General features: G+C 46.0%; 1 protein-coding gene across 1 annotated transcript; it reads right to left on the reverse strand.

Moving 5' to 3' along the window:
- Positions 1 to 15754: 15754 nt before the first annotated feature.
- On the reverse strand, positions 15755 to 25678 carry OSTM1 (osteoclastogenesis associated transmembrane protein 1). Its single transcript, XM_049818017.1, has 6 exons — positions 25334 to 25678; positions 22329 to 22443; positions 20739 to 20836; positions 18716 to 18880; positions 17728 to 17893; positions 15755 to 17392 (listed from the first exon to the last, which is right to left on the reverse strand). The coding sequence occupies exons 1-6, from the start codon at positions 25670 to 25672 to the stop codon at positions 17337 to 17339; spliced, it is 939 nt and encodes a 312-aa protein (XP_049673974.1). The 5' UTR covers positions 25673 to 25678; the 3' UTR covers positions 15755 to 17336.
- Positions 25679 to 26370: the final 692 nt, after the last annotated feature.

A 26370-nucleotide genomic window follows, 5' to 3' on the forward strand; every position in this document is an offset into this window, starting at 1 on the left:
ACGGAAGGCAGGGAGTACAGGTTAATGTTTGAATTGGAGGGATTTAGCCTAATCTAGGAGGGATGGGGACATGCACGTCTTTGCTAGGGCCAGGGCCAGGCCACCACTCCAGGAGGTCCCGACCACCTAGTGACTCACACGAGGCCAGCAAATACACAAAAGCTTCAGCCCAGCTAAACGCAACTCTCACAGCTGCAATGGGGATGGCACGTCCAGACAATGGGCAGCTTTGCTGCTCAGTGGAGGTGTATTTTAAAGTTTGGGGTTTTTTACCTTGATGTCTGCCAATCTGTATGAAGTAAAGATCTGTAAGAACACCATTATATGTTTTCATATTTATTTTTCCTTCACTGATGCCAGTTTGCCTTTTTTTTTTTTTTTTTTTTTTTTAACTCTTTAACTATCAGGCTGACAAACCCAAAGCTGTACTGTATTCTCCATCTTATGTCAGGCACGAGGTGATAAAGATCTGTAAACCAAACGCAGAGGCTGTGCAAGCATAATGAAGGGAATAATGTAATTCTTTGGGGCTTTTATTATCATTTCTCATGAAAGCATTGTACCTCATGACATAAATCTGCAACCACAACCTTTTCAAACATGGGCTGCTACAGCGAGTTATTACTTAGGTGAGGTGAGGATGCAAGATTGATTTGTACAATGTCATGATACCATGATGACATTGATTCCATTACCAGTATTTATTTTCTAAGCTTTTCTATATACAGATCATTTACCTTTTTAAACTATCATAGCAAATGGAAGGGCTGTGTTCAGTGACACATATGCAGCTGTACTTGGGCTCCCCCTTCTCCCCAGCAAAGCATATACCCCCTGCCCGAATTCCACCAAGCATTTCACTTTATTCTTTCAGATGTGTAATGCTCTGCATTTTGCTACAACTAGATCATTTTCTGAATTAGTAAGGCAAAAGGAAAATGTACCATCATATGTTTTTGTATGCTCCTAAAACCTACTTAAAATTGATTGAGCAGATTTTTAAAGACCAACGCAAGGACCTTTAGCGCTCTTCTCCAACTCTGTCAAAGGATTAACAGAGACCACCACTAGCTGAGACTGTATATGGTGTTATATTGATGTTTTTCACAGCTGAGCTACATATTTCCAAACACTAGGGTTTCTAATGCAAATGCTACAGCCTTTCACTGCAGCAACTTAGAGGAGCAATGCTATGATTTTAATAAAGCTGTCAGATTAAGTGACTGCATGGTTACACCGTGATATTAATACACGTTCTTAACTGTCAATTAGTTAACTGGCTAATAAAAAGAGCCTAGCTTATAGGATTTTACTAATGAATATAATGCTTTGTTTCTGGGCAAAACATATGCTTTGGATATATAATTAGAAAAAGCCCCCCTCTCTCTCCCCCATCGAGAGAGCATGTGCAGCTGAATAAAGGAGCTCATTATACCTGCGAGGGGTCAAAGTCTGTGGATCTGTAGCTTATGGTATTATGACAGATTACAAAATCACTCTATTATGTTAGTCAATCTGTTTCCAAGCACAAACTAGCAGGGAGCAGGGCACTAGAACCGCCCGAGCAGGGTGCCCGTTGGCTTTCCCTGGCGGTCTTATGATGGGTCAGCTGGCGGTGACACCACTTCTGACAGCTCACATGTCAGACCTTCCCCGCCTGACTTCTGCCTTTGTTATCTCAGAGCCTCTTCACCGACAATCAATCCCTGCTTCAGGTTGCAAAGAGCTCCCAGTAAGAGCTGAAACAAATTTGAAATCTGTGGGTAGCCATCACTTGTGCTAATGAAAGGGAAAAGCAGAGCACTTATGCTCCAGCTGACCTCTCTCAGGCTCTCGCCTTAAAAAAGAAAATTAAAAAGTTTTTAAATAGCGAGGGGAGCAGCTAAACAGCAACAGCTGGGAGGGAAAGCATTGGGTTCAGCTTTAGCGCATGTGTCAGTTTAAAAGGAAAAAAGTAATTCATATGCGGGATAAAGAGATTTCAGACATGATAGAGATCCTAAGAAATATTTGACTTGCCTAATCTTTCAGGGAAATTATTCTGCCGGAAAGTCTTATTCAGTCAACTCAGCATAAAACTCCTTGGTACCAAGGGGAAAGAAAATCCTCTTTTATTCAAGAAACACAGCAGTAGTCAGCACTGTGGGCACGTACGTTTCTGAAGGACTGCACCTTTCTGAGATCCTACCAAAGACGGGTGGTTCCACCACTGCCTTGGGCTGGTTATTTCTCCCTCGCACCAGTCTGGCAGCTGCACCAGGGCCAGGAGGGCCCCAGCGCTGCCAGCGTGGCACAGAAAGACTGGGGGGTAAACCAGAACCGGTAGGCTGGCTTAGGTAGCCCCCGAGCACTGGAACTAAAAAAGCCACCTTTGTGCCCCATCGTCAATTAATTGTGGTGCCCAGGAAGATGCAAAGTCTGACCAGAGCTTTTCATGGGACTTGTACAGGCTCCATCATGTCGGCTTTTGTCATGCCTAACAAATGGCGAGGTCAGGCTGCAGCCTTTCTGAGGGGTAATTTCTAGGTAATTTCTTTCCTCTTCTCAGCTGCTCTTATCACAAAACTTGTGGGCACTCATTTCTCTTTGCATCTTCTCCCCCGAATCCAGCGTGATTAAGATTTGCCAAGGGATTCAAAAGCTACGAGGGCACAATCTGCATTCACATCCCGTAAGCACCCAACGTTGCTTCTCCCAGGAAGCCAAGCTCAGAAATGTGCTTGCCCTGTTATTCACTGAGGGCATTTTTTGTTGAAATACCATGTTGAGAGCACACTTTTAACCATCCCATGTTTACAACAGGCACTGAGCATCTCACAGCAGCAATAGCAGCAGCAATAGCAGCAGCAGCTTCTCTCATGGTTAGAAAGGGACCTGGGTTAGGGCTGGCCCCAAAATGGAGGAGCACCATGCCATGCAGGTACCCCCATGCTCACCCTGGATTGGGGTCAGCAAGCATTTAAGGAGACATTTGGCTCTCCTTGAAGCAGACACGGGGCTCCCAGCTCCTGCAGAGTGGACTGCCCAAACCTCCAGGGACCACAGCAGGAGCTTTGACACCAAACCTACACAACGTCACTCCTGGAGGCACCTGTGTTTGGAGCCAGGTGCCACCAGAAATACAGCACAGGACAGGCGCAGCATCAGGAGAAGGAGCTACAGCCCCCTGGAGGACACAGGGTGGCCAAGAAGAGATTTTTGTAGGATGATGTTGGACACCATCCTGCCCCAGCAAGGAGCTGGGCACAGGGTCTGACACTCAGCAGTCCCTTCTCAGCACCTTCCTGGAGCTGCCAGGCTCACTTTCAGAGGTGCCCCTGCAAAACAAGGTAACTGAGAAGTTCTTGAAACTTGAAAACCTTCAGCATAGACTCACCTTGGGGCAGGTGCGTCTAGACGGCCCTGCTTGAGCGGACGCGTTGGACCAGATGAGCTCCAGAGATCCCTCCCACCCTTAACCGTTCTGTGGCTCTGTGGTACTGCGAGGACGACCGGCGTATATTTGACGTATATAACAATACCGAGCTGTGGAAACATTTCATAGCTTGCACGAAGTAAGGGCCGTGACTCTGGAATCAAACCACTGTTGAAGCGATGACGGATGAATCTCCAAAGCCACCCTGCGGGCTCACACAGCGGCAGCAAGTGGAGGGCTGCTCGTGGACATGGCTGAAATGCTGCAAGGAAGCACTTGAGGGAAGAACCAAGGACTTGTGTGAAAAGCAGGCAGAAGCCACCGCTTACAGGACACAGCGAGGAGTTTCTTCCATCCTGCAGACTCCGGGAGCTGTGCCGGCTGTCCTGCCCTGGGCACACATCTGTGAGGAGGTGGACTATGTCCCGTGGTGCTGGGACACCCAACCCTGAGTGACCCACGCACCGCTCTGAGCTCCTGCTTCCCCTCCACGTGCCTGCCTGTTTCAGCAGCAATTTCCTCGGCGTCACAGCTCCGTGGGCTCCCTGGTGGCTCCTGGTCAGCGAGCCCCCGGGCTGGCGGCGCACGGCCACGGTCAGTGGCTGTGGTTGTTCTGGGACCTGTAAAACCACCAACACTAACCTCTCCCACTGGCTCCTCCTGGCCGCACCCCAGAGCTTCCTTGGCTTGCTCGGTGTTTACCAAGCTGGTCCTGCTCCTGGTAATAAACTTCACTGCAACTGCAAAGCACCCTTGTAATTTTAACGTTGCCATTTTCAATACCCCTCCAAATGAGCCAGAAAATCTCTGAAGTAAAATACAGGGTGAAAAAATAAAGTAGGAAACCACTTCCTTTCTCTTTGGACCATCAGCTCAGATGAAGAGAGGGAGAATTTCCCATAATCAAGCTTTGCTGTTGTTACAAGACCTGAAGGGAACTTCTCCTTTACCAGGGAGCAGCCTTCCCCGGCAAACACCAGGAAGTCAAAATTGGAGTATTAGGAGAAAAGTGAGGCTTTAAATAAAAAATCCCAGGTTTTTAGAGAAGATAGTCTGTCAGTCTCTTAGAGATAATATCTGCTGTATTTCAGGAGCTAGCTTTTCTTCTCAAATACAGTCACAGGTTTTCAAACACATTTATCGCTTTTCTTTGCAGAACCAGGACAATGTACTGCATTACTGGTCGTACAAACATCCCGTTAATCCCCAGAGGCTGAATCCAGGCATGGCGAAAGTCAGTTCATGTCCCTGGAGATCAGCAGAGTGACATTAGCTTACACTGGCCAACACTTTGGCCCATACGCTCCAATGTATTTGGCTAGCAGCCGAGGAGTTCATGACTTTTATATGTTTCAACAAAAGGCGTTGAAAAGAGCTTTTGATATGGTTATTTGGCGACAGAGATCAAACGTTTCCCCTTTGCATTAATCCTTTTCATGTTTTCAGTATATAAACTAATTTAAAAAAAACAACTCATCCTGCAGGTGTTCAGGCACAGGGTTTGAGAAATAGTTATTCGGGGCGTATGTGCTACAGGGGCAACCGTAGAAGAGAAATGGCGAAGGTTTAGGAAATCAAAGAGAATGTGAACCAAAACTTATGAGCCCTACCCATCGTGCCAGAACCGTCAGGCTCAGTGGAGACGGGCTCCTGGACTAGAGATGACCCACAGGGCTTCAGTTCAGCATTGCCCTTACGTAGCTGTCACCCCAAAGCTCATCCCTGCGAAGCTACAGGTGCCCAGGGCATTGTGCTTCAACGACACAAGAAATCTGTCGAAGCAGCCCCCTCTCACTGGTGCGCGAGCAGTGCCAGGCTGCTCGGCCGGCTCGGACTCTGCCTGCTCCCGGGCTCGGGCAGCCCTCGGTTTGCCGGTGGGTGCAGGGAGCTGGTGGCTTTCCTCCTCCCGGAGCATCCCTCCTGGTGCGTGGGACAAGGGCAGAAAGGCTCTCGGGTGGGTCTCTCCGAAACTGGTGGTCGCAGGAGGGTTTGCCCGAGGGTCAGGAGAGGCTGAATTCATTTACCCGCTGCTCGGCACTTGTTTTCTGACCTCTGTGGCCCCTTTGTGAGCCCCGGACGGGGCTTGTTTATTATGAGCACCGCTATTGTACGTGTGCTAGGCTTTACTGCTATTCTGGAAAGCTGCCCCCAAAATGAGATTTACTTCTAAGAAATAACAAAACCCAGGCAGGCAGTCATACTCTCTTCATCTTTCCTGGTTCTTTTATTTCTTTTTTAAATGACCTCTAAAATATTTTCCCATTAAAGCAAGGTCTATTTTTAAGCTACCAATGTAATTTAATCAGTCATTTTTCACGAGAGGCACATCTGACTGGAATTTATGCTCTTTTATCCCCTTTTAGCAGCATATATGTTTTTTTCTGCCAGTGAGTAAGATGGGGACTCTTAGTCTTATATCTGACACTCGCTACAGTTTTTTCCCTTTTCCCTCGTCTTCCCCCTCAGATCCTGGAAATGAGTATATTAAACAGTCTGTGCACCCCCATTTCACAGATCATCTGACTCACAGAAGAGGAGCTAAGAAGTAATGCGCTCTGAAATCAAGAAGATGTACTAGGGAGAAAAAGAAATACACATATATATATTTCAAAATCTACTTTAATTTGTCACTTACATACCTGTTCATGTTCTCTTATTGCTTATTGTCCCCTTGAATTGAGTTTCCAGCATTAAAAAAGAGAGTTTCATAGTGTCAGACCAGTAACGTAACATACAGCTTAACTTCTGCCCTGATCACTTAAAGGATTGTGCTGTTCCTTTACTCAGCGCTCACGGCTGGGACAACATACATTTGGGGGAAAAAATGTGCAGATCTTTAATTGATATATTCATAAATACAAACCACAGAAACCATAGCAGAGAAGACAATGTGGTTTTGCCCAGCCTAATTACCTTCAAGATTTTGTAGCTGATTCAGAGTAGTTAGTTCAAAGGCTGAGCACATGGGTCACATCCTGGCATCCTCATGCAGAACGGCCGTGCGTCCAAATCCCCGTGATGCGCCCATTTTACTTACAGACTTCCAGACATGAAGGCACCAACGACCTTGAGGAGGTGAGAGATCAGGCAGAGGCAGAGCACATCTGTACGTGCTTTGCTTTTTTCTTGAGGTTACCTACCCATATGCAAGACCGCTGGCTGCTGTATGGCAAGGTGTGCGCTGCGGGGCGGTCGCCCTGCCTGGGGATAAACCCCGAGTCCGAGGGAGAAGCCTGGTCCCCCTTCCAGAGCTGTAGTCCCTCTGCATTGCAGAAAGCGAAAAACTTGCGGTTTTACCTCTTACTACGGGGGCTGCTTTCACTTGAACTAAAGCAAGTGAACATCTGCACGCATAAGCAGCAGAGAGCTGTCCCTGTTACCAGTCACTGGGGGTCAGCTGTAGCACACAGTCTGCCAAGGAAAGTGAGAGAGAACCTGTTATAAAGGAACTGGGCATGGGAAGCCCCTTCACCTCTTCCATTTTTGGAGCAGTTCCTCGCTATCCAGCTGTTGTGTGAAACGGCCACGCACCCCCCAGCAAGGGATGCTTGGGGATGCTGGGTCAAGGCAGCCGCTGCTACACGGCTCTCCGAGGATGCTGATTCCGTGCACGCTGCTGGCACTGCTTCTTGGTACTCTCCAAGCCTCTGCTCAAAGACGTAAAGCCAACGATTCCTGCTGTCATTAGTGCCCTGGATGTCTATTTACATACCAGAACCCCATTATGCTACATGCTGCACAACCCACGACAAACGCCCGGTGCCTGCGACCCTCCTCGACGGCCGGGCAGCGGTGCTAGCAGCCCCAACAGCAGCGCGGCTGCGGGTCCCTGACAGGGAAAGGAGCCTACGGCCCAGTGACCTGCAAAAGGAGGTGCTTCTGCAGCGAAAATGAAACCTGTCAGTACTGCTTCAACCTCTAAACCGACACCAGGCGGGAGAGAAGAGACTCCCTGCTCTCTGCTCGGGAAGAGCCGCATTGAAGTTTGCTTACTAGCTTGGTGGGCAGCTTTTCTTGCAGCCCCGTGCCACAAAGGTGTGTGGGAACAGCCCCTGCTCACTAAGGGCTCTGGTACCCTGCTGCGCTCTGCAAAGCTCGAGGATGAATCTGTTACTGGGAAGAAAATCTCAGTGCTCAGGTGTAAAGCTCTTTTTGAAGCGTTTGGGTACCAGTGAGGGATAAGCAACACTTCCTAATAAAAAGCCACAATCTGCTTGTGCTGCAAAATATCGAGCGTTAAAGTGATTCTGCTGCAAGATCCTCTTTGCTCAGCACTTTGGGAGATAGTTTACGTAAACTTGCTTTCATCTCCAATAGTCCCTTTTCCCTCTCAGGCTACGGACTTCTCTTTGCTTTCTGACCATAGTGATCGTGAATCTCTGCTGTGCCTCGCAGTCAGCTGCATAACGCTTCCCCGAGGAAGGCTGCCGTAGTCATTTGCATTATCATGAGAACCCAGCTCCCATCTGGTGAAACCACAGGATGCTGCACCCACCTGCTTGAATCAGGATTGTGAATATTAAAGATAGAGCAGCAACCACAGGGTTGAAACAGAAACCACTGGGTACAGAAACCATTTCTGAGACGGCAAATGTTACTCCATCACACTGCAGTAGCATGGAGCCAGAAGAACCAGCAAACATCATAGACTTTAGAGCTGGGAGACATGACACCAGGGCCTGGGAGAACAGGAGAACACCTGAAAGGTGTTGACCGTAGAATTTAAAGCCAGAAGAAACAGTCAGAGAAGCCAAGGATGGTCTGGTGCAGAGCACCAGTCAGGGATGTCAGGATGCTTACCCTTGCATTGACCCCAACAGTCTGTGATTGAGTTGGAGCTGTGGTTTTCAGCCTCAGGGGTGCCACACATTGCACTGAAGGGCTCCATGAGAGGCGACCAGGAAAAGCAAGTTCACCTACCCTGGACAGCAAACCTTGAATAAAGCAAGTTCAAAGCCCCACTAGTGAAAAAACAGGAGACTGTCAATTGAAATAAGGTTGACAAACATGAACTAAAGACCATTTGAATGCTGAACTTGAAGAAGTATTTTCAAAAATACCTTACAGCTGAAAAAGAAGGATTATTCTGAAATAGTAAGTCTCATAGGAGCCCACGTCCTGCTTTCAAAGTAGCTTGGCTATTGGGATGCTACCTGGTACTGTGGGTCAGTGGGTTTGACCACACTTCTGAAGGCTGGATTTGAACTCCCAAGTCACTAGTGGGGAAAACGGTTATCGTTTTTCCCCTCAGAAGTCCAACCTGTTCCCCCGTGCATACCACAGATGTGGGGACAGCTGTGACAGGGAAAGATGCTTTAAAGCTGCAAGTGTAAAATCAGGCTGCTGGGCTTTGGCAGGTCCTGTCAACCAGATTCCTGCAACTGCCCAGTGCACAAAGATGCAGCAGCACTGGTGATGGCAGGCTGGGGCCAGAGGCTCCAGTCTCCCACATTACCGTGACTAAAAACCCAAAAGGCAGAAAGCCCTGAGCTTCCTCGAGAAACTGAGCTCTGGTAGGTCCTGGAGCCTTTCGAGCAGCGAGAGACCCATTTTATTTAGGCAGCTTACAGTTGCTTTGCTGAACTGGAGGGCGTTGTTCTATTTGCCACATTTTTCTTTCCTTCCCCAGAAGTGCTGTTACCAGTAGAGAACAGACACCGTTTCTGGTGGGTGGTGAACCTCCTGCCAGTGGCCTTTGCTGGTGAGGTGCCGCTGTGGGACTTCACCAGGGAACCTGGGCACACACTGGGCTGCAGCTGGCTAAGTATCAAAAATACACAGGCGAGGTTGCCTTGGCCATGCCAGCCAGCCAGTCAACAGGCAAGGTAAAAGCCAAGAAAACTGTTCCAGGAAAAAGAAAAGAAAAGCTTAATCTTAGTAAAAATATAGTCCCTGAGCACTGGCAGGGTCAGGGTCAGATTGGGTTACCCGTTGTATAAGCCCCTGTTATACAAGCCAAGACAGGGCAGAGGCTTTCCCAGGACTACTCAATCCTGCTTTCTCTTGCTCAGTTTCACTGTTGCTCTCTCATTCCTTCCTTCCTGCTGTCCCTTCTTCTGATCCTTGCTTGGACATCAAACAGTCCGTCCAAGTGCTTCCATCACCACGATTTACTAGATCACACAAATCAGTTGGTCTTTAAATAAAATATGAGTGTGGAAGCTTATGAGTGGACCTAAAGTAACTCACGTGAGTGGCTGCAATAAAGGCAGCTCCTTATATACTGCTTATGTGTGTAACAGACAAAAAAGCCCATTATGCACTAGGGATGCAGCCTGCTGTAATGCAGAGCAGTCAGACCCCAGGGGCTAGATGCAAGCATCACTTAGACCTGTGCAGTCTGGACAACAACAGCAAACGGTGCTGAGGGGGCTCCTGATCACTGAGAAAAAACACACCGCATGCTTGTTTCATAGAAATAACGTGACTGCTACTATTCATCCCCTGACCGACTTTAAAGCAGCCGTTGAGGACATTATTTTCCCCTTGAAGCATGCATGCTCCTCTCTGGGCACTCCATCCCGTTCACCTTGAGATTCTGTTTTTCCATGAAAAAGTGCCCTATCAGTGGCAAACTAGTATCTTTGCCAACGCTCACCAGCCCTCTCTGCACCCCAGCACTCACCCTTCAGGCAGACGTTCTGGAAGCATCTTCAGGCTATTGGTTTTTTTTCAAGAGAGCAATGCAAAGTAAGGCTACTCCTCCTAACAGACTTCCAGAGTGCATTTCCTCCTCTGGAAATAGCTGCCCTCAACCCTCCCTTTGCCAGATCACTGTCAATTCTCTGATCACCTGGAGAAAAGCAGCATTCACCAGAAGAAACACACACCTTCCAGAGTCAGAATCGCAACCTCCATTTGAAAACCTACTCCAGCACGGCGCAAACATGCAATTTTTGACATTTTTTCTCATTTCTGCATGTTTGAGTAATTGCTCTCAACTCGGCACACTTCTTGTGTGCTCATTTCTCTGGTTTTAATATGCTAAGTTTGACTCCAAGGCCCTAAAAAGCTGCTGAAACATATATTGGCAACTTATCATAGCCTTCTAAAGAAAAAGAAATATAACATTGTACTTCAGACAGAAAATTCATTTCAAGTTTTAGAACTATGGACGTAAGGATGCCTTAACAAATACAACTTGCTTCTTAATCAACAAGAAAGGAAAGTAATTATCTAAAGCAGTCTTTTCATGACAGAGGGGAGAAAAACAAAAGTTACCAAAACCCACTGACTTTAGAGGCTCCCAGTTGAAGCTTGCCCCTGTAGTAGGAAGAGAACATACAGTTTTACCTGGAAATGGGAGAGCTTAAACTTTTCAGACCTGGCCAGTATTATACAATAGAACAGACTTTCTATTATACATTATAGAATACCAGACAGATATAAAATACCTGTATCACTCATATTTCCCTGCCCCCTCCTAGAGACTCCTTTGAAAATCTTCAGTCTTTACCACATCTATTTTAGGACTTTTCCTTGCAAAATCAAGATGCCGGCTCCTGCAGTCTGGTTTTCCTGCAGCACAGTAAATTGCTACTGTTTCGAATGCTTGAAAAAAAAAATTTGAATGAAGTCCAAAGGAATATTCTGATTGCCAGTGACTGTTGTGTCTTAACCTAGATCAGTTTGACATAAGCCTTTTACTTCATGGTTAACCCGGAAAAATCCTGCAGGGAATATAAATTCATGCATTAATCCTGCTCACCAGTTTGGTTCCACTTAGGTTTGGATGAAGAAGGTGCCGTGTTGCAACCCCGACTCAAATCTACTGCTTCGAATGCTTTAATAAAACACCACTCCAGAGCCCTTTGTGATCCTCACGCAAACTCTTTATTGCAGAGGAGAGAAAGAGACACCACTGTAAGTGCTGAGCATTACAATGAAACATAAAGCAGCATTAAAGTTGCTCTGTGCTTAATGCTGCAGTTTAAGCAGCTAATCTTGTTTCGGTTGAATGGCATGTTCATTACAGCAAATAAATCAGTAACGTGTAGGATTATTGAAGAGGAAAGACATACTAAACCAGTTTAGGGCATCATATTGATTTTTTTTAATTTTTTTTTTTAGTGTCTGATTTAGCTTGGCATTTTTCAACAGTCAGTTCTAATAAACGCTTGTATAGCACAGATTAAGCAGGTGGGAATGCTGCCCAGAAAGAATATTATGAATAACTTAAGGCACTGGTTTAATTGCAGCAATACATGATACTTACTGTGCTGGCACCAGAGGGGAATTTTCAGTATTAAAACTTCAACCAAGCTATTAGTGAGTATCTTTCTTTTATTAAATATTTGAAAGTGCTTTCCAATATTTTTCACCTCAGATGGGAGTAGGGGAAGATTGCAGTGTTCATTTAACTATTTAACTTATTTCCACAACAACTCATTATTTTTAAAATTAATTAGCAGCTTACTTGATGCAACTTTGCATTTCTGACACTGCAAAATATTGCACCAGCGTCCCTGCTGTCCTGCCACCCAGTCAGCCCTATTCTGCCCAGTCCCGTTTGCAAGGAAGATGCACAGAAGCAAAAAAGCCAAAACCCAGCTCACGCTTTACGCAGCAGGCTCTTTTCAAAGCTATACTATGGCATATTCCTATATTCCTTCCCCACAGTGCCAGTTCCCTGGCACCAGCCTTGCCACAGCTCAGGGAAATGAGCAGGAACAACTTGATCCAACTTTGGAGATGGTCCTGCTTCAGCAGGGACTTGGCTAGGTGACTTCCAAGGGTCTCGAAGTTGGACTGACAGGAGGAGAAGAAACACAGTTAAGGCTTAAGTGAAAGAGCAAAGCGCTCCCCACTGCCAAACGGCCTCCCCTCAGCCTCAGCAATTTGTCTATGTCCATGTAGAGTGGAGGTGCCCTGTAAAACACCAATGACATTTGTGGTAACCAAGCTCCCGTCCCGCACACCATACACCAACACGTCAAAGCAAGGATTTAGCACGAAACAGGGGTGGGGAAGCTGTTTTACCTGGAGAAAAAATGCAGCTTTTTCTTCTCTGTATAAAGCTGAAAGTAACAAAATCTCCCTGCAAAACAACCATCTCCCACTTCCTTCACCTCTAATCAGTGCCAGGTAGGAAGGTGCGTCTTAGCCCACTGCACCTCCAGAGAAGTGCACGTGCTCACAGGTACTCCCACACGCTCACATTAGCCAGCACAAATCAGAAGCGCCCCAGGCACCTCCTCTGGCCCTGAAGCAGATGCTGGGAAAAACCAGTCCAGACCAGCACCATCCATCTTTCAAGCAGAGCAGATGCAAAGTGTTGAAGCTGTGTGCTATAGCCAAAGACACTGGTCTGACAGCTCCCCGAGCCAACGCTCAGTCCCACGTACAGACCATGCCAGAAACCCTTCTGATGGCCAGCAGAGATGCTGGTATCTCTGTATTAAACACCTGCACTAGGAAAAGGTTATCACACAGCTGACTCTGGTCATCAATCACATCACCTCCTGTCTTCCTCCTTCACATGTTATTTTTGCCTTAGATTAGGGTCTCCAAGATAGCAACCGCATTTCAATTCTCGGCACAACTCAAGGCTACTAGTTGCACATAAATCATCCTAGCTGACTCCAGCAAGTAGCAACAGACACTGATCACAGTGCTGGGAGAAGGAACACTACAGAGAAATTGCAGAATTTATTAGCTCTGCTCTTCCAATGTGTAACTTTTTACACTGGCAAAAATACAGAGGGTGCATCCTGCATAAACTTAACATAGATCAGGCTAAAAATGCTTGCACCAGTCCCGGAAGGAAAATTCACAATAAAATATGAACAAAAATTAGTAAGTTACCCATACATTCTGATTAGGAGTGCAGTGACTTTGCTAATCACACAGCTTATCATTCCAGAGAAACTCTATATTACAGGGCATGCAAACTAATGTATAAATTAGCAGAAATGGAAGAACATTTGATGGTACTTGATTAACTGGACAGTAAGCACCAGAAACAAAACATTAAGAAACTGAAGCCATTTTGTGATTGTAGCAGGCATTTAATAAAGATGGAAAAAAAGCAGCCATTACACAAAATAAAACTATTTTTTGGTTGTGTTAAAGTCTCCTCTTTAGTGCTAAAAAGGAGTCCTCGCTCAGCTTGAAGTAGAACAGGAGCTTTGTAAAAAGCCTTTGAACCAGGTTTACTTCACCATCCACAGCATCACACAAATCAGGTGCCCTCCCAAAAGGCAGCAGTTGCTTTTAAGTAACTCACAAGCAAGGCCCTGTTGCCATCCCACTACTGGCTCCCATTCCCAACCTGTGCAGGCAGCCCACCGGCATGTCCTGTCACAGACCAGTGGGAGACCTGGGCTCAACTGCTCCATCTCACTGCTACCAGTCCCCAGCCACACCTCCACCAAGGAGCCAGAGCCTCCCCTCTCCAGCTCAGCTGCAATCAAGGCCCCATTTGTACCCTCTTTTCTCAGAGTCTTTCAACCACCTGTGAACTTTAGCAGCCTCTCCCCCAAAACACTGTTCTGAGTGTGCTTAGACCCCCATTTCCACCCTCAATTACTCTCTGAGCCTCTGTTCTACTCACCGGGTGAATTCCCCACTCTTCCCACTTGTCCTTTTTCTGTGCTTACTCCCTTTCAGGTCCCTCCCCCAAGTATACAAGCAACCAGAACCGTTCCCTGGTTTTCCAGCTGAAGCCACACCTCACGAACTGGCATTACAAATTTCCCAGCCTTCCTGGAAGTTCCTTGCAAGGGATGCACTGAGATTTAAATTTGCCTTCGAGATACACACATCCTACCACTAGTGCACAAGGCCACTACCATTAGGTGAGACACCCCGCTCTCTCCATGGCGAGGCACTGCACTGCCATTTTAAAGAAATCTTCCAGCTCAACAGCAATCCCAACACCGTGCCTGCTGAAGCTGAAAGAGTGGCCAGCGCAGAAGACCAAAAGCCTCCCCACAAAGACAGCAAGTCATCCCCACCAGCCTTACTCATGCACACGCATGCAAGAAACTCTGTGGCAACTAACAGGAACCTTTCCATATACTTCAGTAGGCTTTGGCTGAGCTGAAACACCACCCTTCCTCAGCAGCTGCAGTTCATTTGTTCTGTAATTCAGCGCAGCACTGCTTTGAAAACATCTTTCTGATGCTGTTTTCCTGCAAATGGCACAATGAGGAATAATAAGCAGGTGCTTCTGAACACAAACCCAGAAGAGCAGGAGTATAAAACTACTATAAATGAAGCAACTAAGTAACCACACTGTTCATTGTTTATTGACAATATTTATTAGAGCTGACTTTCTGTGTTTAGACATTTCCTAGTAAGTATAAATATGAATGAAAGTGCTACCCCACAGTAAGAAATCTTTATTTGCACAAAAAAGATACAAACAGCTAGTATTTCAAAGTTCATCCTATTTAGTACACATAATACCAAAAAGGCAAAAAATAAACCAAGATGAACAACTAGCAGCAAAAAGAATTCTAGTTCTCCTTCAACACAGTCTGTGTGCTTCCACATTTCTCTAGGAAATAGTATAAAGAGAATTCAATTTATATATGAAATATCCTACCAAAAATATAGCAGTGTGTAAAGAAAGTTAGTAGTACAAAGTTGGGGGGGGAGAAAAAGGAGAAAATAGTAGATGTAATATTAAAAATCTCAAGTGTAAGCTTCACTGCTGCTTTAAAATAAAAAACAACAAAAAGTCACATGAGTATTTCCGTTTGGCTTAGCAGCCAGGAAAATAAGAAAAGCTGATTTTTTTTTTTTTAAAGTGCTTAACCACCATATCCAAAAGTAATGACTTTCAGACCTACTTAACATGAATGTGCTCAAAAAGCCACTGCTTACAGTATAAAAGCTGTCATTCTGAAATGCTGCACATACAAACTAGCTTTATCTGCACGAATGAAAGATCGCTTTGAACAGCTCTCAATCATATGATGTCCCAAATCAATGTAATGCTATTAGAGCAGGCAGCTGAATAAGTCCCAGAAAGTTGAAGTTTAAGAATAATAGATATAAAAAAATAATCTTTTTTTTTTAAGGCAGCATGCCTCTCCCAGCCGCAAGAAGGTGACTTTACATAATAAGCAAGAGAGACACAGTTTTATGTTAGTGTTGTAAACTACCTAGAACAAACTGACTGCTGACCTAACAATTCACATATTTAACAGAGGGAGATAAATACTTCTTACTGTTAAAATACAAAAAGGCAATCGTGGGTGGGACCAATCACTAACACAGTTTTTTACTTAAACATACTGTCAACTTGCCTTTAAAACCAACAGTATGTCCTAACTCAAAAAAAAAAACACACACAAAAAAAAGAAAAACAAGAAAACCAACCACTTGAAAAGCTTTAGGACTTATTACATTGTTATATGTTTATTTGAGCCTTAGTGCAAATGAAAAATTTAACATTCTAGGCTCCAAAGCAAGTCAAATACATAAGACTATTTCATGGGGGTTTTTTGACAGACATCAGACACACAGATTGCAAGAGAAATTTAATTTTTTAGCTGTAATGGCCATTTATTTTTATCTCAAGGTTAGAAAACACATTTAAAAATGGGAGCAAAGACTTTGGCATTCATTAACCTCAAGTACAGCTATAAATTGTTTCAACCCCACCACTCTCCCAAAGCAGGACTATCATAACCAAACTGAACTGTCGGTATTGCTGCAGCCATTGAATTGTGCCCACAGCCTGTTAGTAGCACTATCCATCCCCACAGTTATTGTATGAATTTCTCCACCAGCTTTGGAATCCTGCAAGCTGAAATTTGTTTACATTCATCTATTTCACAGGCCTATTTTTTTCAAACTATTTCTTGAAAGTCATCAATTCCCAACACAGTATCTTCATTGTCCTTCAGGACAGTTTTTAAGTTAGAGAACCCTCTGGTTCATTTACTGCTAAAATACATTATTATCTAGAAAAGGTAACTTTTCCCCTACAAAGTTCCTGTAAATACCTCTGTATTAAACCATAGCAAGCTCTGGACCAGGAAATTCAGTACCTCCAGTGACTTGACTTTGCCTGACTTCTCTACAAAAACAGCAACAAAAAAAACCACCAAACATAAAAAAACCCTTTATAATTAAAAAGGAAATAACACAACAGACAGACAAACAGTGAAGCATTCAGTTACCCAAGCAGATATCTGAAACAAGCCTCTGAAAATGCAACATTTGAAAAGCAATTATTTTAGTGGTTAAAGTGTGCAAATGACTAAATACACTGCCTGTTTCAGAGATAACTGAATACTGTAGTCATCAATGATTATTATTCAAGTCTAGCAGTGGCAGTTCTGTTGCTTTTGTTCCTGGCTTTGGACATTATATATTACCACATTACCTGCATATTTCATGCCTTTTTTTTTTTTTTTAAACATGTATCAGCAGCAGGACTTCAGAGCAGTACAGGAAAGATAGGAACTTTTCCTTTTTTAAAGGTTTCCTGTCCATCCCAAGTCTGGCAAAACTGAATATTATGTAGAATCAAACATAATGTTTCAAGCAGGAACATCAATTATTATTTCAAGTTTTGTCTGTCTATGAAAACCACCTCAAAAAGATTCAGAATCTCAGATTTCTGTGAAACAAATATGATAAATATGGAAAAATACCATGCAAGTAAAGTGTAGCTATTCTATTGATGAGAAGTACAAAAGCTTAGAAACAGAAAAACACTAGCTACAGCCTGAGACTGAAAAAACCCACAGATTTTTCAAAACCAGAGTCCATACAGTGTCACACAGCCCTGCCTTGTCATGTTTGTTAATATCCTCGCTTAGAAGTCAGACAGCATTTTGTTTAACTTGTGGTGCTCTGTATCATTACACTATACCATAATTAACTCCTCTTTTGTGCCGGCCTCATTCCAACACAATTGTACCCACTGTATAACAGCAGCAGTTCTCAGGTTTTGTTTTGCAGCTCAGCTGTATTTTTCTTGGATGTTCACAAGACTGGCATTTGACTGGATGCGCTTGGCTAGAAAGGGAAAAATTATATGAAAATTAAACACAAAGAATTCCGCAAAACTGGTCTCTCTGCTCCCTCTATTTATCCATAGTCTCTCCACTCCCTCTATTTATCCGACACAGACTTGCAAACAGATTTCTGTTCACGTCCAGAAACTTTAATGAAAAGATATGGCTGAAGCTCTTTACTACCCTTCTTCAGGGGACAGCAGCAGACTAATAGTCGCTATTAGCGCCGTCAGCACAGCTGCAGGCAGATCTGGCTGGGCCCCCTCTCCCACAAGAGCCAAGAGAGTCCCTGGCACCACCCAACTCTAACAGTGAAATGCCAGCACCACCACTTACGCAAAATGAGTATCCGTTTCTTCTGCTTCGAGTGAAGGAAGCTACTAAGATAAAAAACAATAGGTAGGAAGAGAATAAAGGATGAAACTGCAATCACTGGGACTGTATCACTGCAGGGAACAGAACAGTTGAAAGTCCTGCTCCAAAGCTTCCGAGTGATGTTCATCTAAAAGAAAAACATAAGCAAGCTGTGAAACCAAGCACATGTATTTTCACTGTGCAGCATGGCAAACACTCAGGCCTCAAGACATGCAAGTGTTCAAATATGACCTCAAAAACCAACACTTTAACAGATCTCCCCTCAAAAGCAAGCAAACCCCTGGAAATGTAGAAGCAAACAATTTAAACAGAGCCAAGATTTCACATCAAAACTTTTACAACCTTCAAAACCAGTATACTCAGATACACTGTAGACATTGCCATGTGCCTGTTTCCCAGAGAACTCACTGACAGCCTGCAGGGACAGGGCTAATCCCGTACTTTCAACAGCGCTCCCTTTGCCCAACCACTTAAAACCCCACAATATAACAAAGCTTTTTCCAAACATGCGTCGCCAATGCTGAGGACCCCTAGAAACAGCTGCTGTAATACGGAATCAATTATTACACTGGCTAGAACAATAGCAGTAAAGCTTCAAATTAAAAGCCAGAAGATTAAGAGTTTTGGGTTTTTTGGTTTTGTTTTTTTTTTAAATCCATCCCCTTCACAGTAACAAGAAATTAAAGTGCAGCTACTCAAACTGGAATGCACTCAGCTGATCAGGAGCTTCAGTCACGCTCCTGCTGCACTGACCGAGGACAGGACCTAGCAAGACAGCCCCACCAAGCTCATTTCCCCCCACAGGACATCAGCCTACCAAAGGCACTGCTGCCCATAATGTCCCACACCAAAAGGGAAAAGGCAATCCCTAGCAAGACAAGCACAAATAGCTCAGATTAATAAAGACCTCCATGGCAAGCTCTCCTGTTGAGTATTAATAAATACTTACTGCATCTTCCACATCGATGCACAAGTGCGCCGAGTGCCCAGACTCACCACCTTGCCTGTTCATCCTCTGCAAGTTGTTATACAGGTCATTCAACATTTTGTAGGTTTCGTTGCAGTTTTTACATACTTCTGTGTAGTTACTTGGTGACAGATAGATGGTTTGTCCCTAGGATTATAAAACAGCATTCATACAGAGTTTTAAGGCATTATAAAAAAAAAAACAAACAAAACTTAAAAATTTAAAAACTAGAGTCACGCTTTAATCAAAATCCAGATTTCTAGCATCCTAGATTGAGTAGAGGCCCAGACAGACAACTCGCATGAGAATGCAGGAGGAAAAGGGACCAACTCTAATTCACTAGGGACAGGATCCATTTCCTGCAGATTATGCATCTCATTTTTAAAGTACCAGTTCCCAGAAGAAGGAAAAAAAAATTTTACTAGCAATTAAATGGTATTCTGGAGCCAGAGATCAGGTTCCTTAATACTGTGGTTTGTTTTTCATTTGCCCATACCTAACAAGTAACTGTTGTTACTGCTGAGCTGTACTGACAGGGACAGACTTTGTCATAGTACATAATCCTTTTCATTTGTGGCTGTCCTGGTTTTGGCTGAGATAGAGTCAGTTTTCTTCCTAGTAGCTGGTATAGTGTTGTGTTTTGGATTTAGTATGAGAACAATGTTGATAACACACTGATGTTTTTAGTTGTTGCTAAGTAGTGCTTATCCTAAGTTAAGGATTTTTCAGTTTCCCATGCTCTGCCAGCAAGCAGGTGCACAAGGAGTTGCGAGGGGACACAGCCAGAACAGCTGACCCCAACTGACCAAAAGGATATTCCAGACCATAGGATGTCATGCTCAGCATATAAAAAAGCTGGGGGAAGAAGAATGAAGGGGGGGATGTTCGGAGTAATGGCATTTGTCTTCCCAAGTCACTGTTACATGTGATGGAGCCCTGCTTTTCTGGAGATGGCTGAACAGCTGCCTGCTGACGGGAAGCGTTGCATGAATTCCTCGGTTTGCTTTGCTTGCACGCAGGGCTTTTGCTTTACCTATTAAACTGTCTTTAGCTCAACCTACCAGTTTTCTGACTTTTACTCTTCCAATTCCCCCATCCCACCACGGGGGGAGCGAGCAAGCAGCTGTGTGGGGCCGAGTTGCCAGCTGGGGTTAAACCACGACAGCGGCCTTCACCACCCCTGAATGCAATACGACACACTTTAAAACAAAACTACAATCTCTAAAGATATTCCAACCCAGTAATGGTTGTATCAGCTACCCACCAACCACTGGGTTAAGTTCTAGTTCAGACATCACTCCTAGCCAAGGCCTAAAGGCACATTTCCTAGAAATCATTAATAATAAAAAAAGCAGAGTTTCCTCAGAGATTGTCTCACACCCATCATTTCCCGTTTTTACCACTGAATGATCCCAGAACTTGGCCAGTTTCCGACTGAAATGGAATATGCCCAGTTTCTTATGCTATTTAGGGCATTTTCTTTGGGGCCAATTACCACATTCATTTCACTAAGTGAATTATATTGCCTTTGAAATATGACAAACTTTGTCTACCCATAATTTTACTAGTCAAAAGAACTGTTACAATGATTTAAGGTACCGGTCTTTCTGAACCAGTCTGTATTACCAAAAGGCTATTTAAAGATTGAATTGTTAAGTCAGAAGACAACAGTTCTCCAAAGAGGTAGAAAAAGAGACTTGCAGCATGCAGACATGATGTTTCTTACTATATAATTATCAACTGTTGTGAATTCAGAAATTCTGATGTGAAGTAGCATTGCAATTACATACAAAATGAAGTCAAGGTGAATATCAATTAGAATTAATTTTAAGCTCTCAATCTGTAAACATCTGCATTATACAGATCACTGCTTTATCTGCCTAAAATTCACAAACTCACCAGCAGTTTATTTGCCTAATGCGTATCTGCAGTTTATTCAGCATAAATAAGATTTTGCCAGCAATTAGAGGTTTTAGTGCTTCTCTTAAATACACAGCATAAATACCTGAAGGTTATGTTCAAAACATGTCAGAGATTTATTGAATAAATCCAGGAATTCTACAGTAGAATTTGATAATCCCTCACTGCTGTTCTTTAAACAATCTGTCAAAGAGAAAGAAAAACATCAGGATATTCTAATTTCTAACATTTCCATAGCCGACAAGCCCCAGACACTCCATTCCTGCAAAAAAGGCTCTCGACTATAAAAGACAGGTCTAGTCAACACTGCGGTTTCCCTATCTGCCTGCCATTGATGTCTCAGACCTGCTGACCTAAGTCTTCATCGAGAACATATTTCAGAATTAATTGGCCTTGATTAAGTTAAAGACGAAGACTATCATCAAGAGCTTTCTGAAGAGGGGGTCTGAATTATCTTTGGACTTTGAGACAAAACAAGACACTACTTTTATTTTCTACCCTGCAAATCTGGCTTTGCCCAGCAACAGTAACAGCCATTATGTGAAAGCAGAAGCACCAGCAGTGGAGATGAAACAGAGAGCATCCAGGAAACAGGCTAGACCACAAACACTACAGCAGAATCAGAGTGTAGGTTATTATTGTTTAAGAAAAGAGCTGACCATTTCACCAGTTTTGACGGGAGCTCTGGGGCTTTCCTCCCAGTCATAGACTCAACCCTACCATGTTACTACTTCCACCCATCCCACCCCACTTCGGGTTCCCTAACCAGACAGACCCTTGAAAACAACAGGGGTTTGGGAATTTAGATGTTCAGCAACAGCACCATGAGAGCACGCAATCTTCCTAGAAAAATCTCCTGAAAGAAGGAAGCACCATCAGTGTTGAGGGCGAGCATTCAGCTGGACACTGGGCAGGCAGCACACAGGTCACAAGCTAAGCACAACAGGACAGCACAGACCACAGAGCTCCTCCTGTACTGCCTTTCCAGCCCTCACACAGCCCAGACTCACAAATGAAAACAAACTTTTAGGCTCTCAAGGGGCTCTGCAGCAAACCCAGCATCTTTGTCACTCAACTCTATAGAGCTACTCCCACTGTTTTCTAGCACAGGGTCCCACTTCCCACACCAGGAGAACGGCAAAAAGCCACAGTTTAGCTGTAAGCATGGCACATCACCAGCAGCATGGGGAGAGCGAGATACAGGGATAGATTTGGACACCCTCCACCCACAAAATGAAATCAAAAGCATGGCTGTGGAGGCAGACACGGTTCAATGTGTAAGCATCCCAGAGTTACTGACTTTATTAACAAACAAGGAAAAGTTTCTTATGTAAGTTTTTGAGAAAATGGGAAGATGGAGAAAAACAGAAGAAACCACAATGAAGCTACGGAAAGTCTCCAGAATGTCTGTAGATCACAAAGAAAACCAGCAAGACTACCTTTTGAAAGAATAGCCTAAAAAAAATATTTATACAACAACTAAGTCTTCCAAGAGAATAGTGCCCTCAGATTTTGGCAGTATCCCTGAGTAAAAAGCTCTTGTACCCTTCATTGGAGCGGCTCTAGTTTAGGATTTTTGTGTTATCTACTGACTGTATTTAAATAAATACATACAATTCCAAACTGTGCAAATTTTAGGGGCTAAGTCATAACAGTAGCAGAAGGAGTCACATACTTGCACAGTTGGCTGCCTCCCAGGTTTCATTAAAGAACTCCGAAAGGGTCACAACTATCTGCAGCCTGTCTGAGGTCAAGATGCTTTTGGCACAGTTGTGGCTCTCAGAAGAATTCTAGAAGAAAAAGGAAACACCACCAAAAAAAAAGCAATCAAGCATTAAAAATACAGAGGGAAAAATTTGAAACATACGTTAGGCAACCACAGCTAAACAATCACAACGCATCACATCGATATTTCTAGAATAGGCAGAGCAGAATTGAAGGAACAATAATAATCTTTTGATCCACCAATTCATACTAGGAGCAACACAGCCTACTGCACATGGTCTCTGAAGACCTGCTAGGACTGCATGCAAGTCACTCAAAAACATGTGACTGCAAAAAAAAACAAACCAAAGAGCAAGAGCAAGCAGAGAGTCAGAGCTGCCTCTGCCAGGTAGCTCACGTTCATCCATTTCTGGGCCACCACCCCAGGAGCCAGCTCAACGCACGTGCAGCCAGAGAGAAGGACAGGGTCGTTCTCGCTAGGCTGAAGAAATATTTGAAGGAGCTGAACCATCGAACTGGCCTCAAAACAAACCAAACCCAAACAACAGAAAACAACATCTAAAACAGCTGTACCAATGTACTGTATCAGCAGCAAACTTCCCCCCCCAGCACAGCAATACCAGGAACGCAGACCTCTGCGAAGCAGCACCTGCGGCCACTCCCCCAAGCCTGTGGCCAGGCCAGGCCAGGCTCTCGTCCTCCCCAGACGTAGGTACCAAACTCATCCGTCTTAGCAAGCCACCCAAGGTAGCCCATCCTCAAAGCAGGCACTGGCACAACTCTTACAGCAACTTACTCTTTGGACCAAGCTCATAAAAAAAATGCAGAGCAACTATAAAAGCAGTTACAGAATAAACGGGAAGTATCCCTATCGGAATTCAGAATAACGTTTTTTCTCCTTCAGAGCTTTATTTTCTCCCTCAAATCACTGATACAAAACCATGACCTCCAGTCAGCTGACTCCTGTGCTCTAGCTCCTGGTTTCTGGCTGCTAAATTGACTTAAGCACTTCTCAAAATTGCCAAAGCTGTCAAAAGCCTCTTCGACAAGTGACATGGGACACATGAGAAAATAATCTCTTTAACGAGAAACATGTTCCTTACAGAGCTTTATGAGAGATCCAGTTTCTGCCTCTGTTAAAACAGGTTTATTTTTTAAATAAGAAGTTTCCCTTGGAGACTCAACTGCAGAAGTCAAATATTGCCACATTCACCCGCTTTCATTTCTACCAAATTACAAACAGATATGCAAGAAAGCTGTTTATGCGGGAAACTCCCTGGTTGCTTCATGAAGGCCTTTAACTGTGAAACTTCCTCACCAGCTGCACTCATGAGTGGGCAAAAGCACTCTAAATCCAAAACTGAATCAAGTAGACCTATCCTATCATTCCTTAAATACATTTGCCTAATTTATTCTTTAATTAGCCTAGTGAGGAGGATTTTGCATTTCAGAGATGTCCAAAACTTAAGCTAGCTGCTTCTTTCTCATTGCACTATAACTACTGTAGGATGGCAAAGATAAAAACATCAGATAACTGATTACTTATGATCATCGACTGAGGTTGCAAGAGGTTACCTCCTTTATTTGGTTCGTTAATCCACCCACGGAAGGAAAGCCAAATGCTCTCCAGTACAGATGTGTCTTCCAGACCACATAGTGGACCAGTCCTCCCAGGCTGCCAGTACTCTAGCACAGCAGCTGCAATGAGTTCATACATATTCTAAGTACTGGGATGTTTGGCAACCTAATCCTAGCCAAAACATCATGCTGAAAATACCCAAGAGAATTACATAATCAATTTCTCACTTTCACATTACTTAGTCACTGGTATGAAACAGCTTCCATATGAGAAACAAATAAAACAGACTCCAGGATTGCAGACTAAAACAAGAAACCACTGGCTAGATATTTGCCCTGGAGAGGGCAATTATGAAATGAAAGTCCATGCACTTTTCCAATACAAGCACCGGGGTGGTGAGGGGAAACGGGCAGACAACACATCAAAACCAGAAAGTGGTATTTTTTCACACGACAGGTAACCAAGCCGCGAAATGGTTTGCAGCAGGACACTGCGGCACCAGAAGTTTACCTGGGTTTAAAGAGCAACAGATTTTTCTTGCCAATGGCAATTCTGAATAGATTCAGAAATCCCAAGACCGGAAGCACAATCCAGGGGACACACTGATACACACTGATACTTGTTCTCTGCTTGTACTTTTGCCAGGGCACCCACTTCTAGCCACGATCAGAGAACAGAAAAAGGTCCTTTGGTCTGATCCACTCTTGTCATCCTCACACCATCCCGGGGACTAACTTTTACAAACGGATAAACTGGATGAGAACATGCAAAACTAGTCACGAACCACCTCCAGCACCAAGAAATGGGAAAAAAAGAACAACTCAAGTTCTTCCACATGCACAGAGGAGCAAAGCTTTTTTTCTGCGGGTGGAGCTGGCCAGATCGCCGGGCAGCAGAAGGCAGCCGTCACGGGCAGCGGCGCTTCCCAAACGCTCCCAGCCGCTGCTAAACCGCCTGATGCACCCGGCGGGGCTTCCAGCCTGGCAACTGACCGTCGCAGGCTGGAGATCCCCTTGCCCCAAAAAACACGGGTGCCCCGCTCACCGCGGCAGCGTCCCGGGTCACGCCGCCAGCCGCGCCGGGGCCCGGCCGAACACACGCCGCCTCCCCTCACCCCCGGCTCCGGGCAGGACCGGGGTGCGGGGCTGGGCCGGACACCGGCCGGCAGGCCGCAGGCAAGGAGCAGCGTCCCGGGCTGGCAGCCGCCCGCTTTCCCGAGGAGCCCACCGCCCCCCTGCGCAGGGCCCAGCCGCGCCCCGGCAGCGGGCTGACGAAGCGGCCGGGGCCCCCCAGCCCGGCGCCGGGGCCCCCGCCCCGGGCAGCCTCGCCTCGCCGCCCCCCGCCCTTCCCCGCCTCGCCCGGCCCCGCGAACGCACCCCGACGGCGCGGGCGATGTCGCCGTACTGTGCGAGGAGGCGGCGGTAGTGGCGGTGGCAGGCCTGGCAGAGCCGCACCGGGCGGGCGCGGCGGCCCAGGCAGCCCGTCAGCGCCGCGCTGCCCTCGGCGAAGGCGACGAGGAGGCGGCGGCACTCGGGCTCCAGCTCGGGCAGGTCGCCGGGCAGCCCCGCGTCCCACAGCTCCTCCGCCAGCTCCTCCGCCTCACCCAGCGCCTCCAGCGCCAGGGGCCGGCGCGGCCGCCCGACGGCGGCGGGGCCGAGGGCGAGCGCCAGGACCGGCGGCAGCAGCAGCAGCGGGAGGCAGCGCAGCGGCGCCATGGCGGCCGCGCCGAGGAAGCGGAAGCGCCGCGCCGGCAAACGGCCCGCCTCCGCCACGGGGCGCCGCCGGTCATTGGTGGCGGCGGGGAAAGGGGGCGGGGCCGCGGGCGGGAGCGGGCGGGGCCGCGGGCGGGAGCGGGCGGGGCCGCGGCGGGCGTGGAGGGCGGGGGGGGGCGCGGATAACGGCGTGGGCTCTTGGCGGGTCGTGGCGGTGGGGCGTCCCCGGGTGCGGGTGTGGGCAGGGGGCTGCAGTGCCCGGGGAGGGGTGTACCTGCCACGTGGTGCTCCGTGGGGGGTGCGGTTTCGGTGCCATCTCTTTCGGGCGGGTAACAACGCTTTTCTCGTCCGAAAAAGGGGGCTTGAAAGTAGCCGTCGTGCGGGGAGCGACTGCGAAACGTGCTGAAAATACGGCAACGGTTAGGGAAAAAAATCCCCAGACCCGAGGAAAAGTTGACAGCGGAGGAGCAGACCGCATCTTTCCGCAGGCAAACTATTTCCCACGTTTTGCCTCAAGCTCGACGCCTTTGTTGGTATCTGGCCCCAAACTTCCCCACGGCCGCTTCTCAATAAAACCGTGGTCGCCAAAGGAAAACTCTTCCCAGAGCAGCAGGCAGCCCTCTCACCGGGCGCTGCAGTGCCGGGCTATCTAATAACTCCTCTGCCGGGCAGAACCTTGACCCCCCGTGCCTGTCACACCT

Source organism: Accipiter gentilis, chromosome 15 (assembly GCF_929443795.1).
Source record: "Accipiter gentilis chromosome 15, bAccGen1.1, whole genome shotgun sequence".
NCBI classification, from domain to species: Eukaryota; Metazoa; Chordata; class Aves; order Accipitriformes; family Accipitridae; genus Astur; species Astur gentilis.

Excerpts from the sequence above, each read along its gene's own strand:
- OSTM1 (XM_049818017.1), bottom strand. The coding sequence starts at position 25,672 with ATGGCGCCGCTGCGCTGCCTCCCGCTGCTGCTGCTGCCGCCGGTCCTG. Across the intron at positions 22,444-25,333 it reads ACATCGCCCGCGCCGTCGGG|AATTCTTCTGAGAGCCACAA; the intron begins GTGCGTTCGCGG and ends TTTTTCTTCTAG. Across the intron at positions 17,894-18,715 it reads GCATCGATGTGGAAGATGCA|ATGAACATCACTCGGAAGCT; the intron begins GTAAGTATTTAT and ends TTTTTCTTTTAG.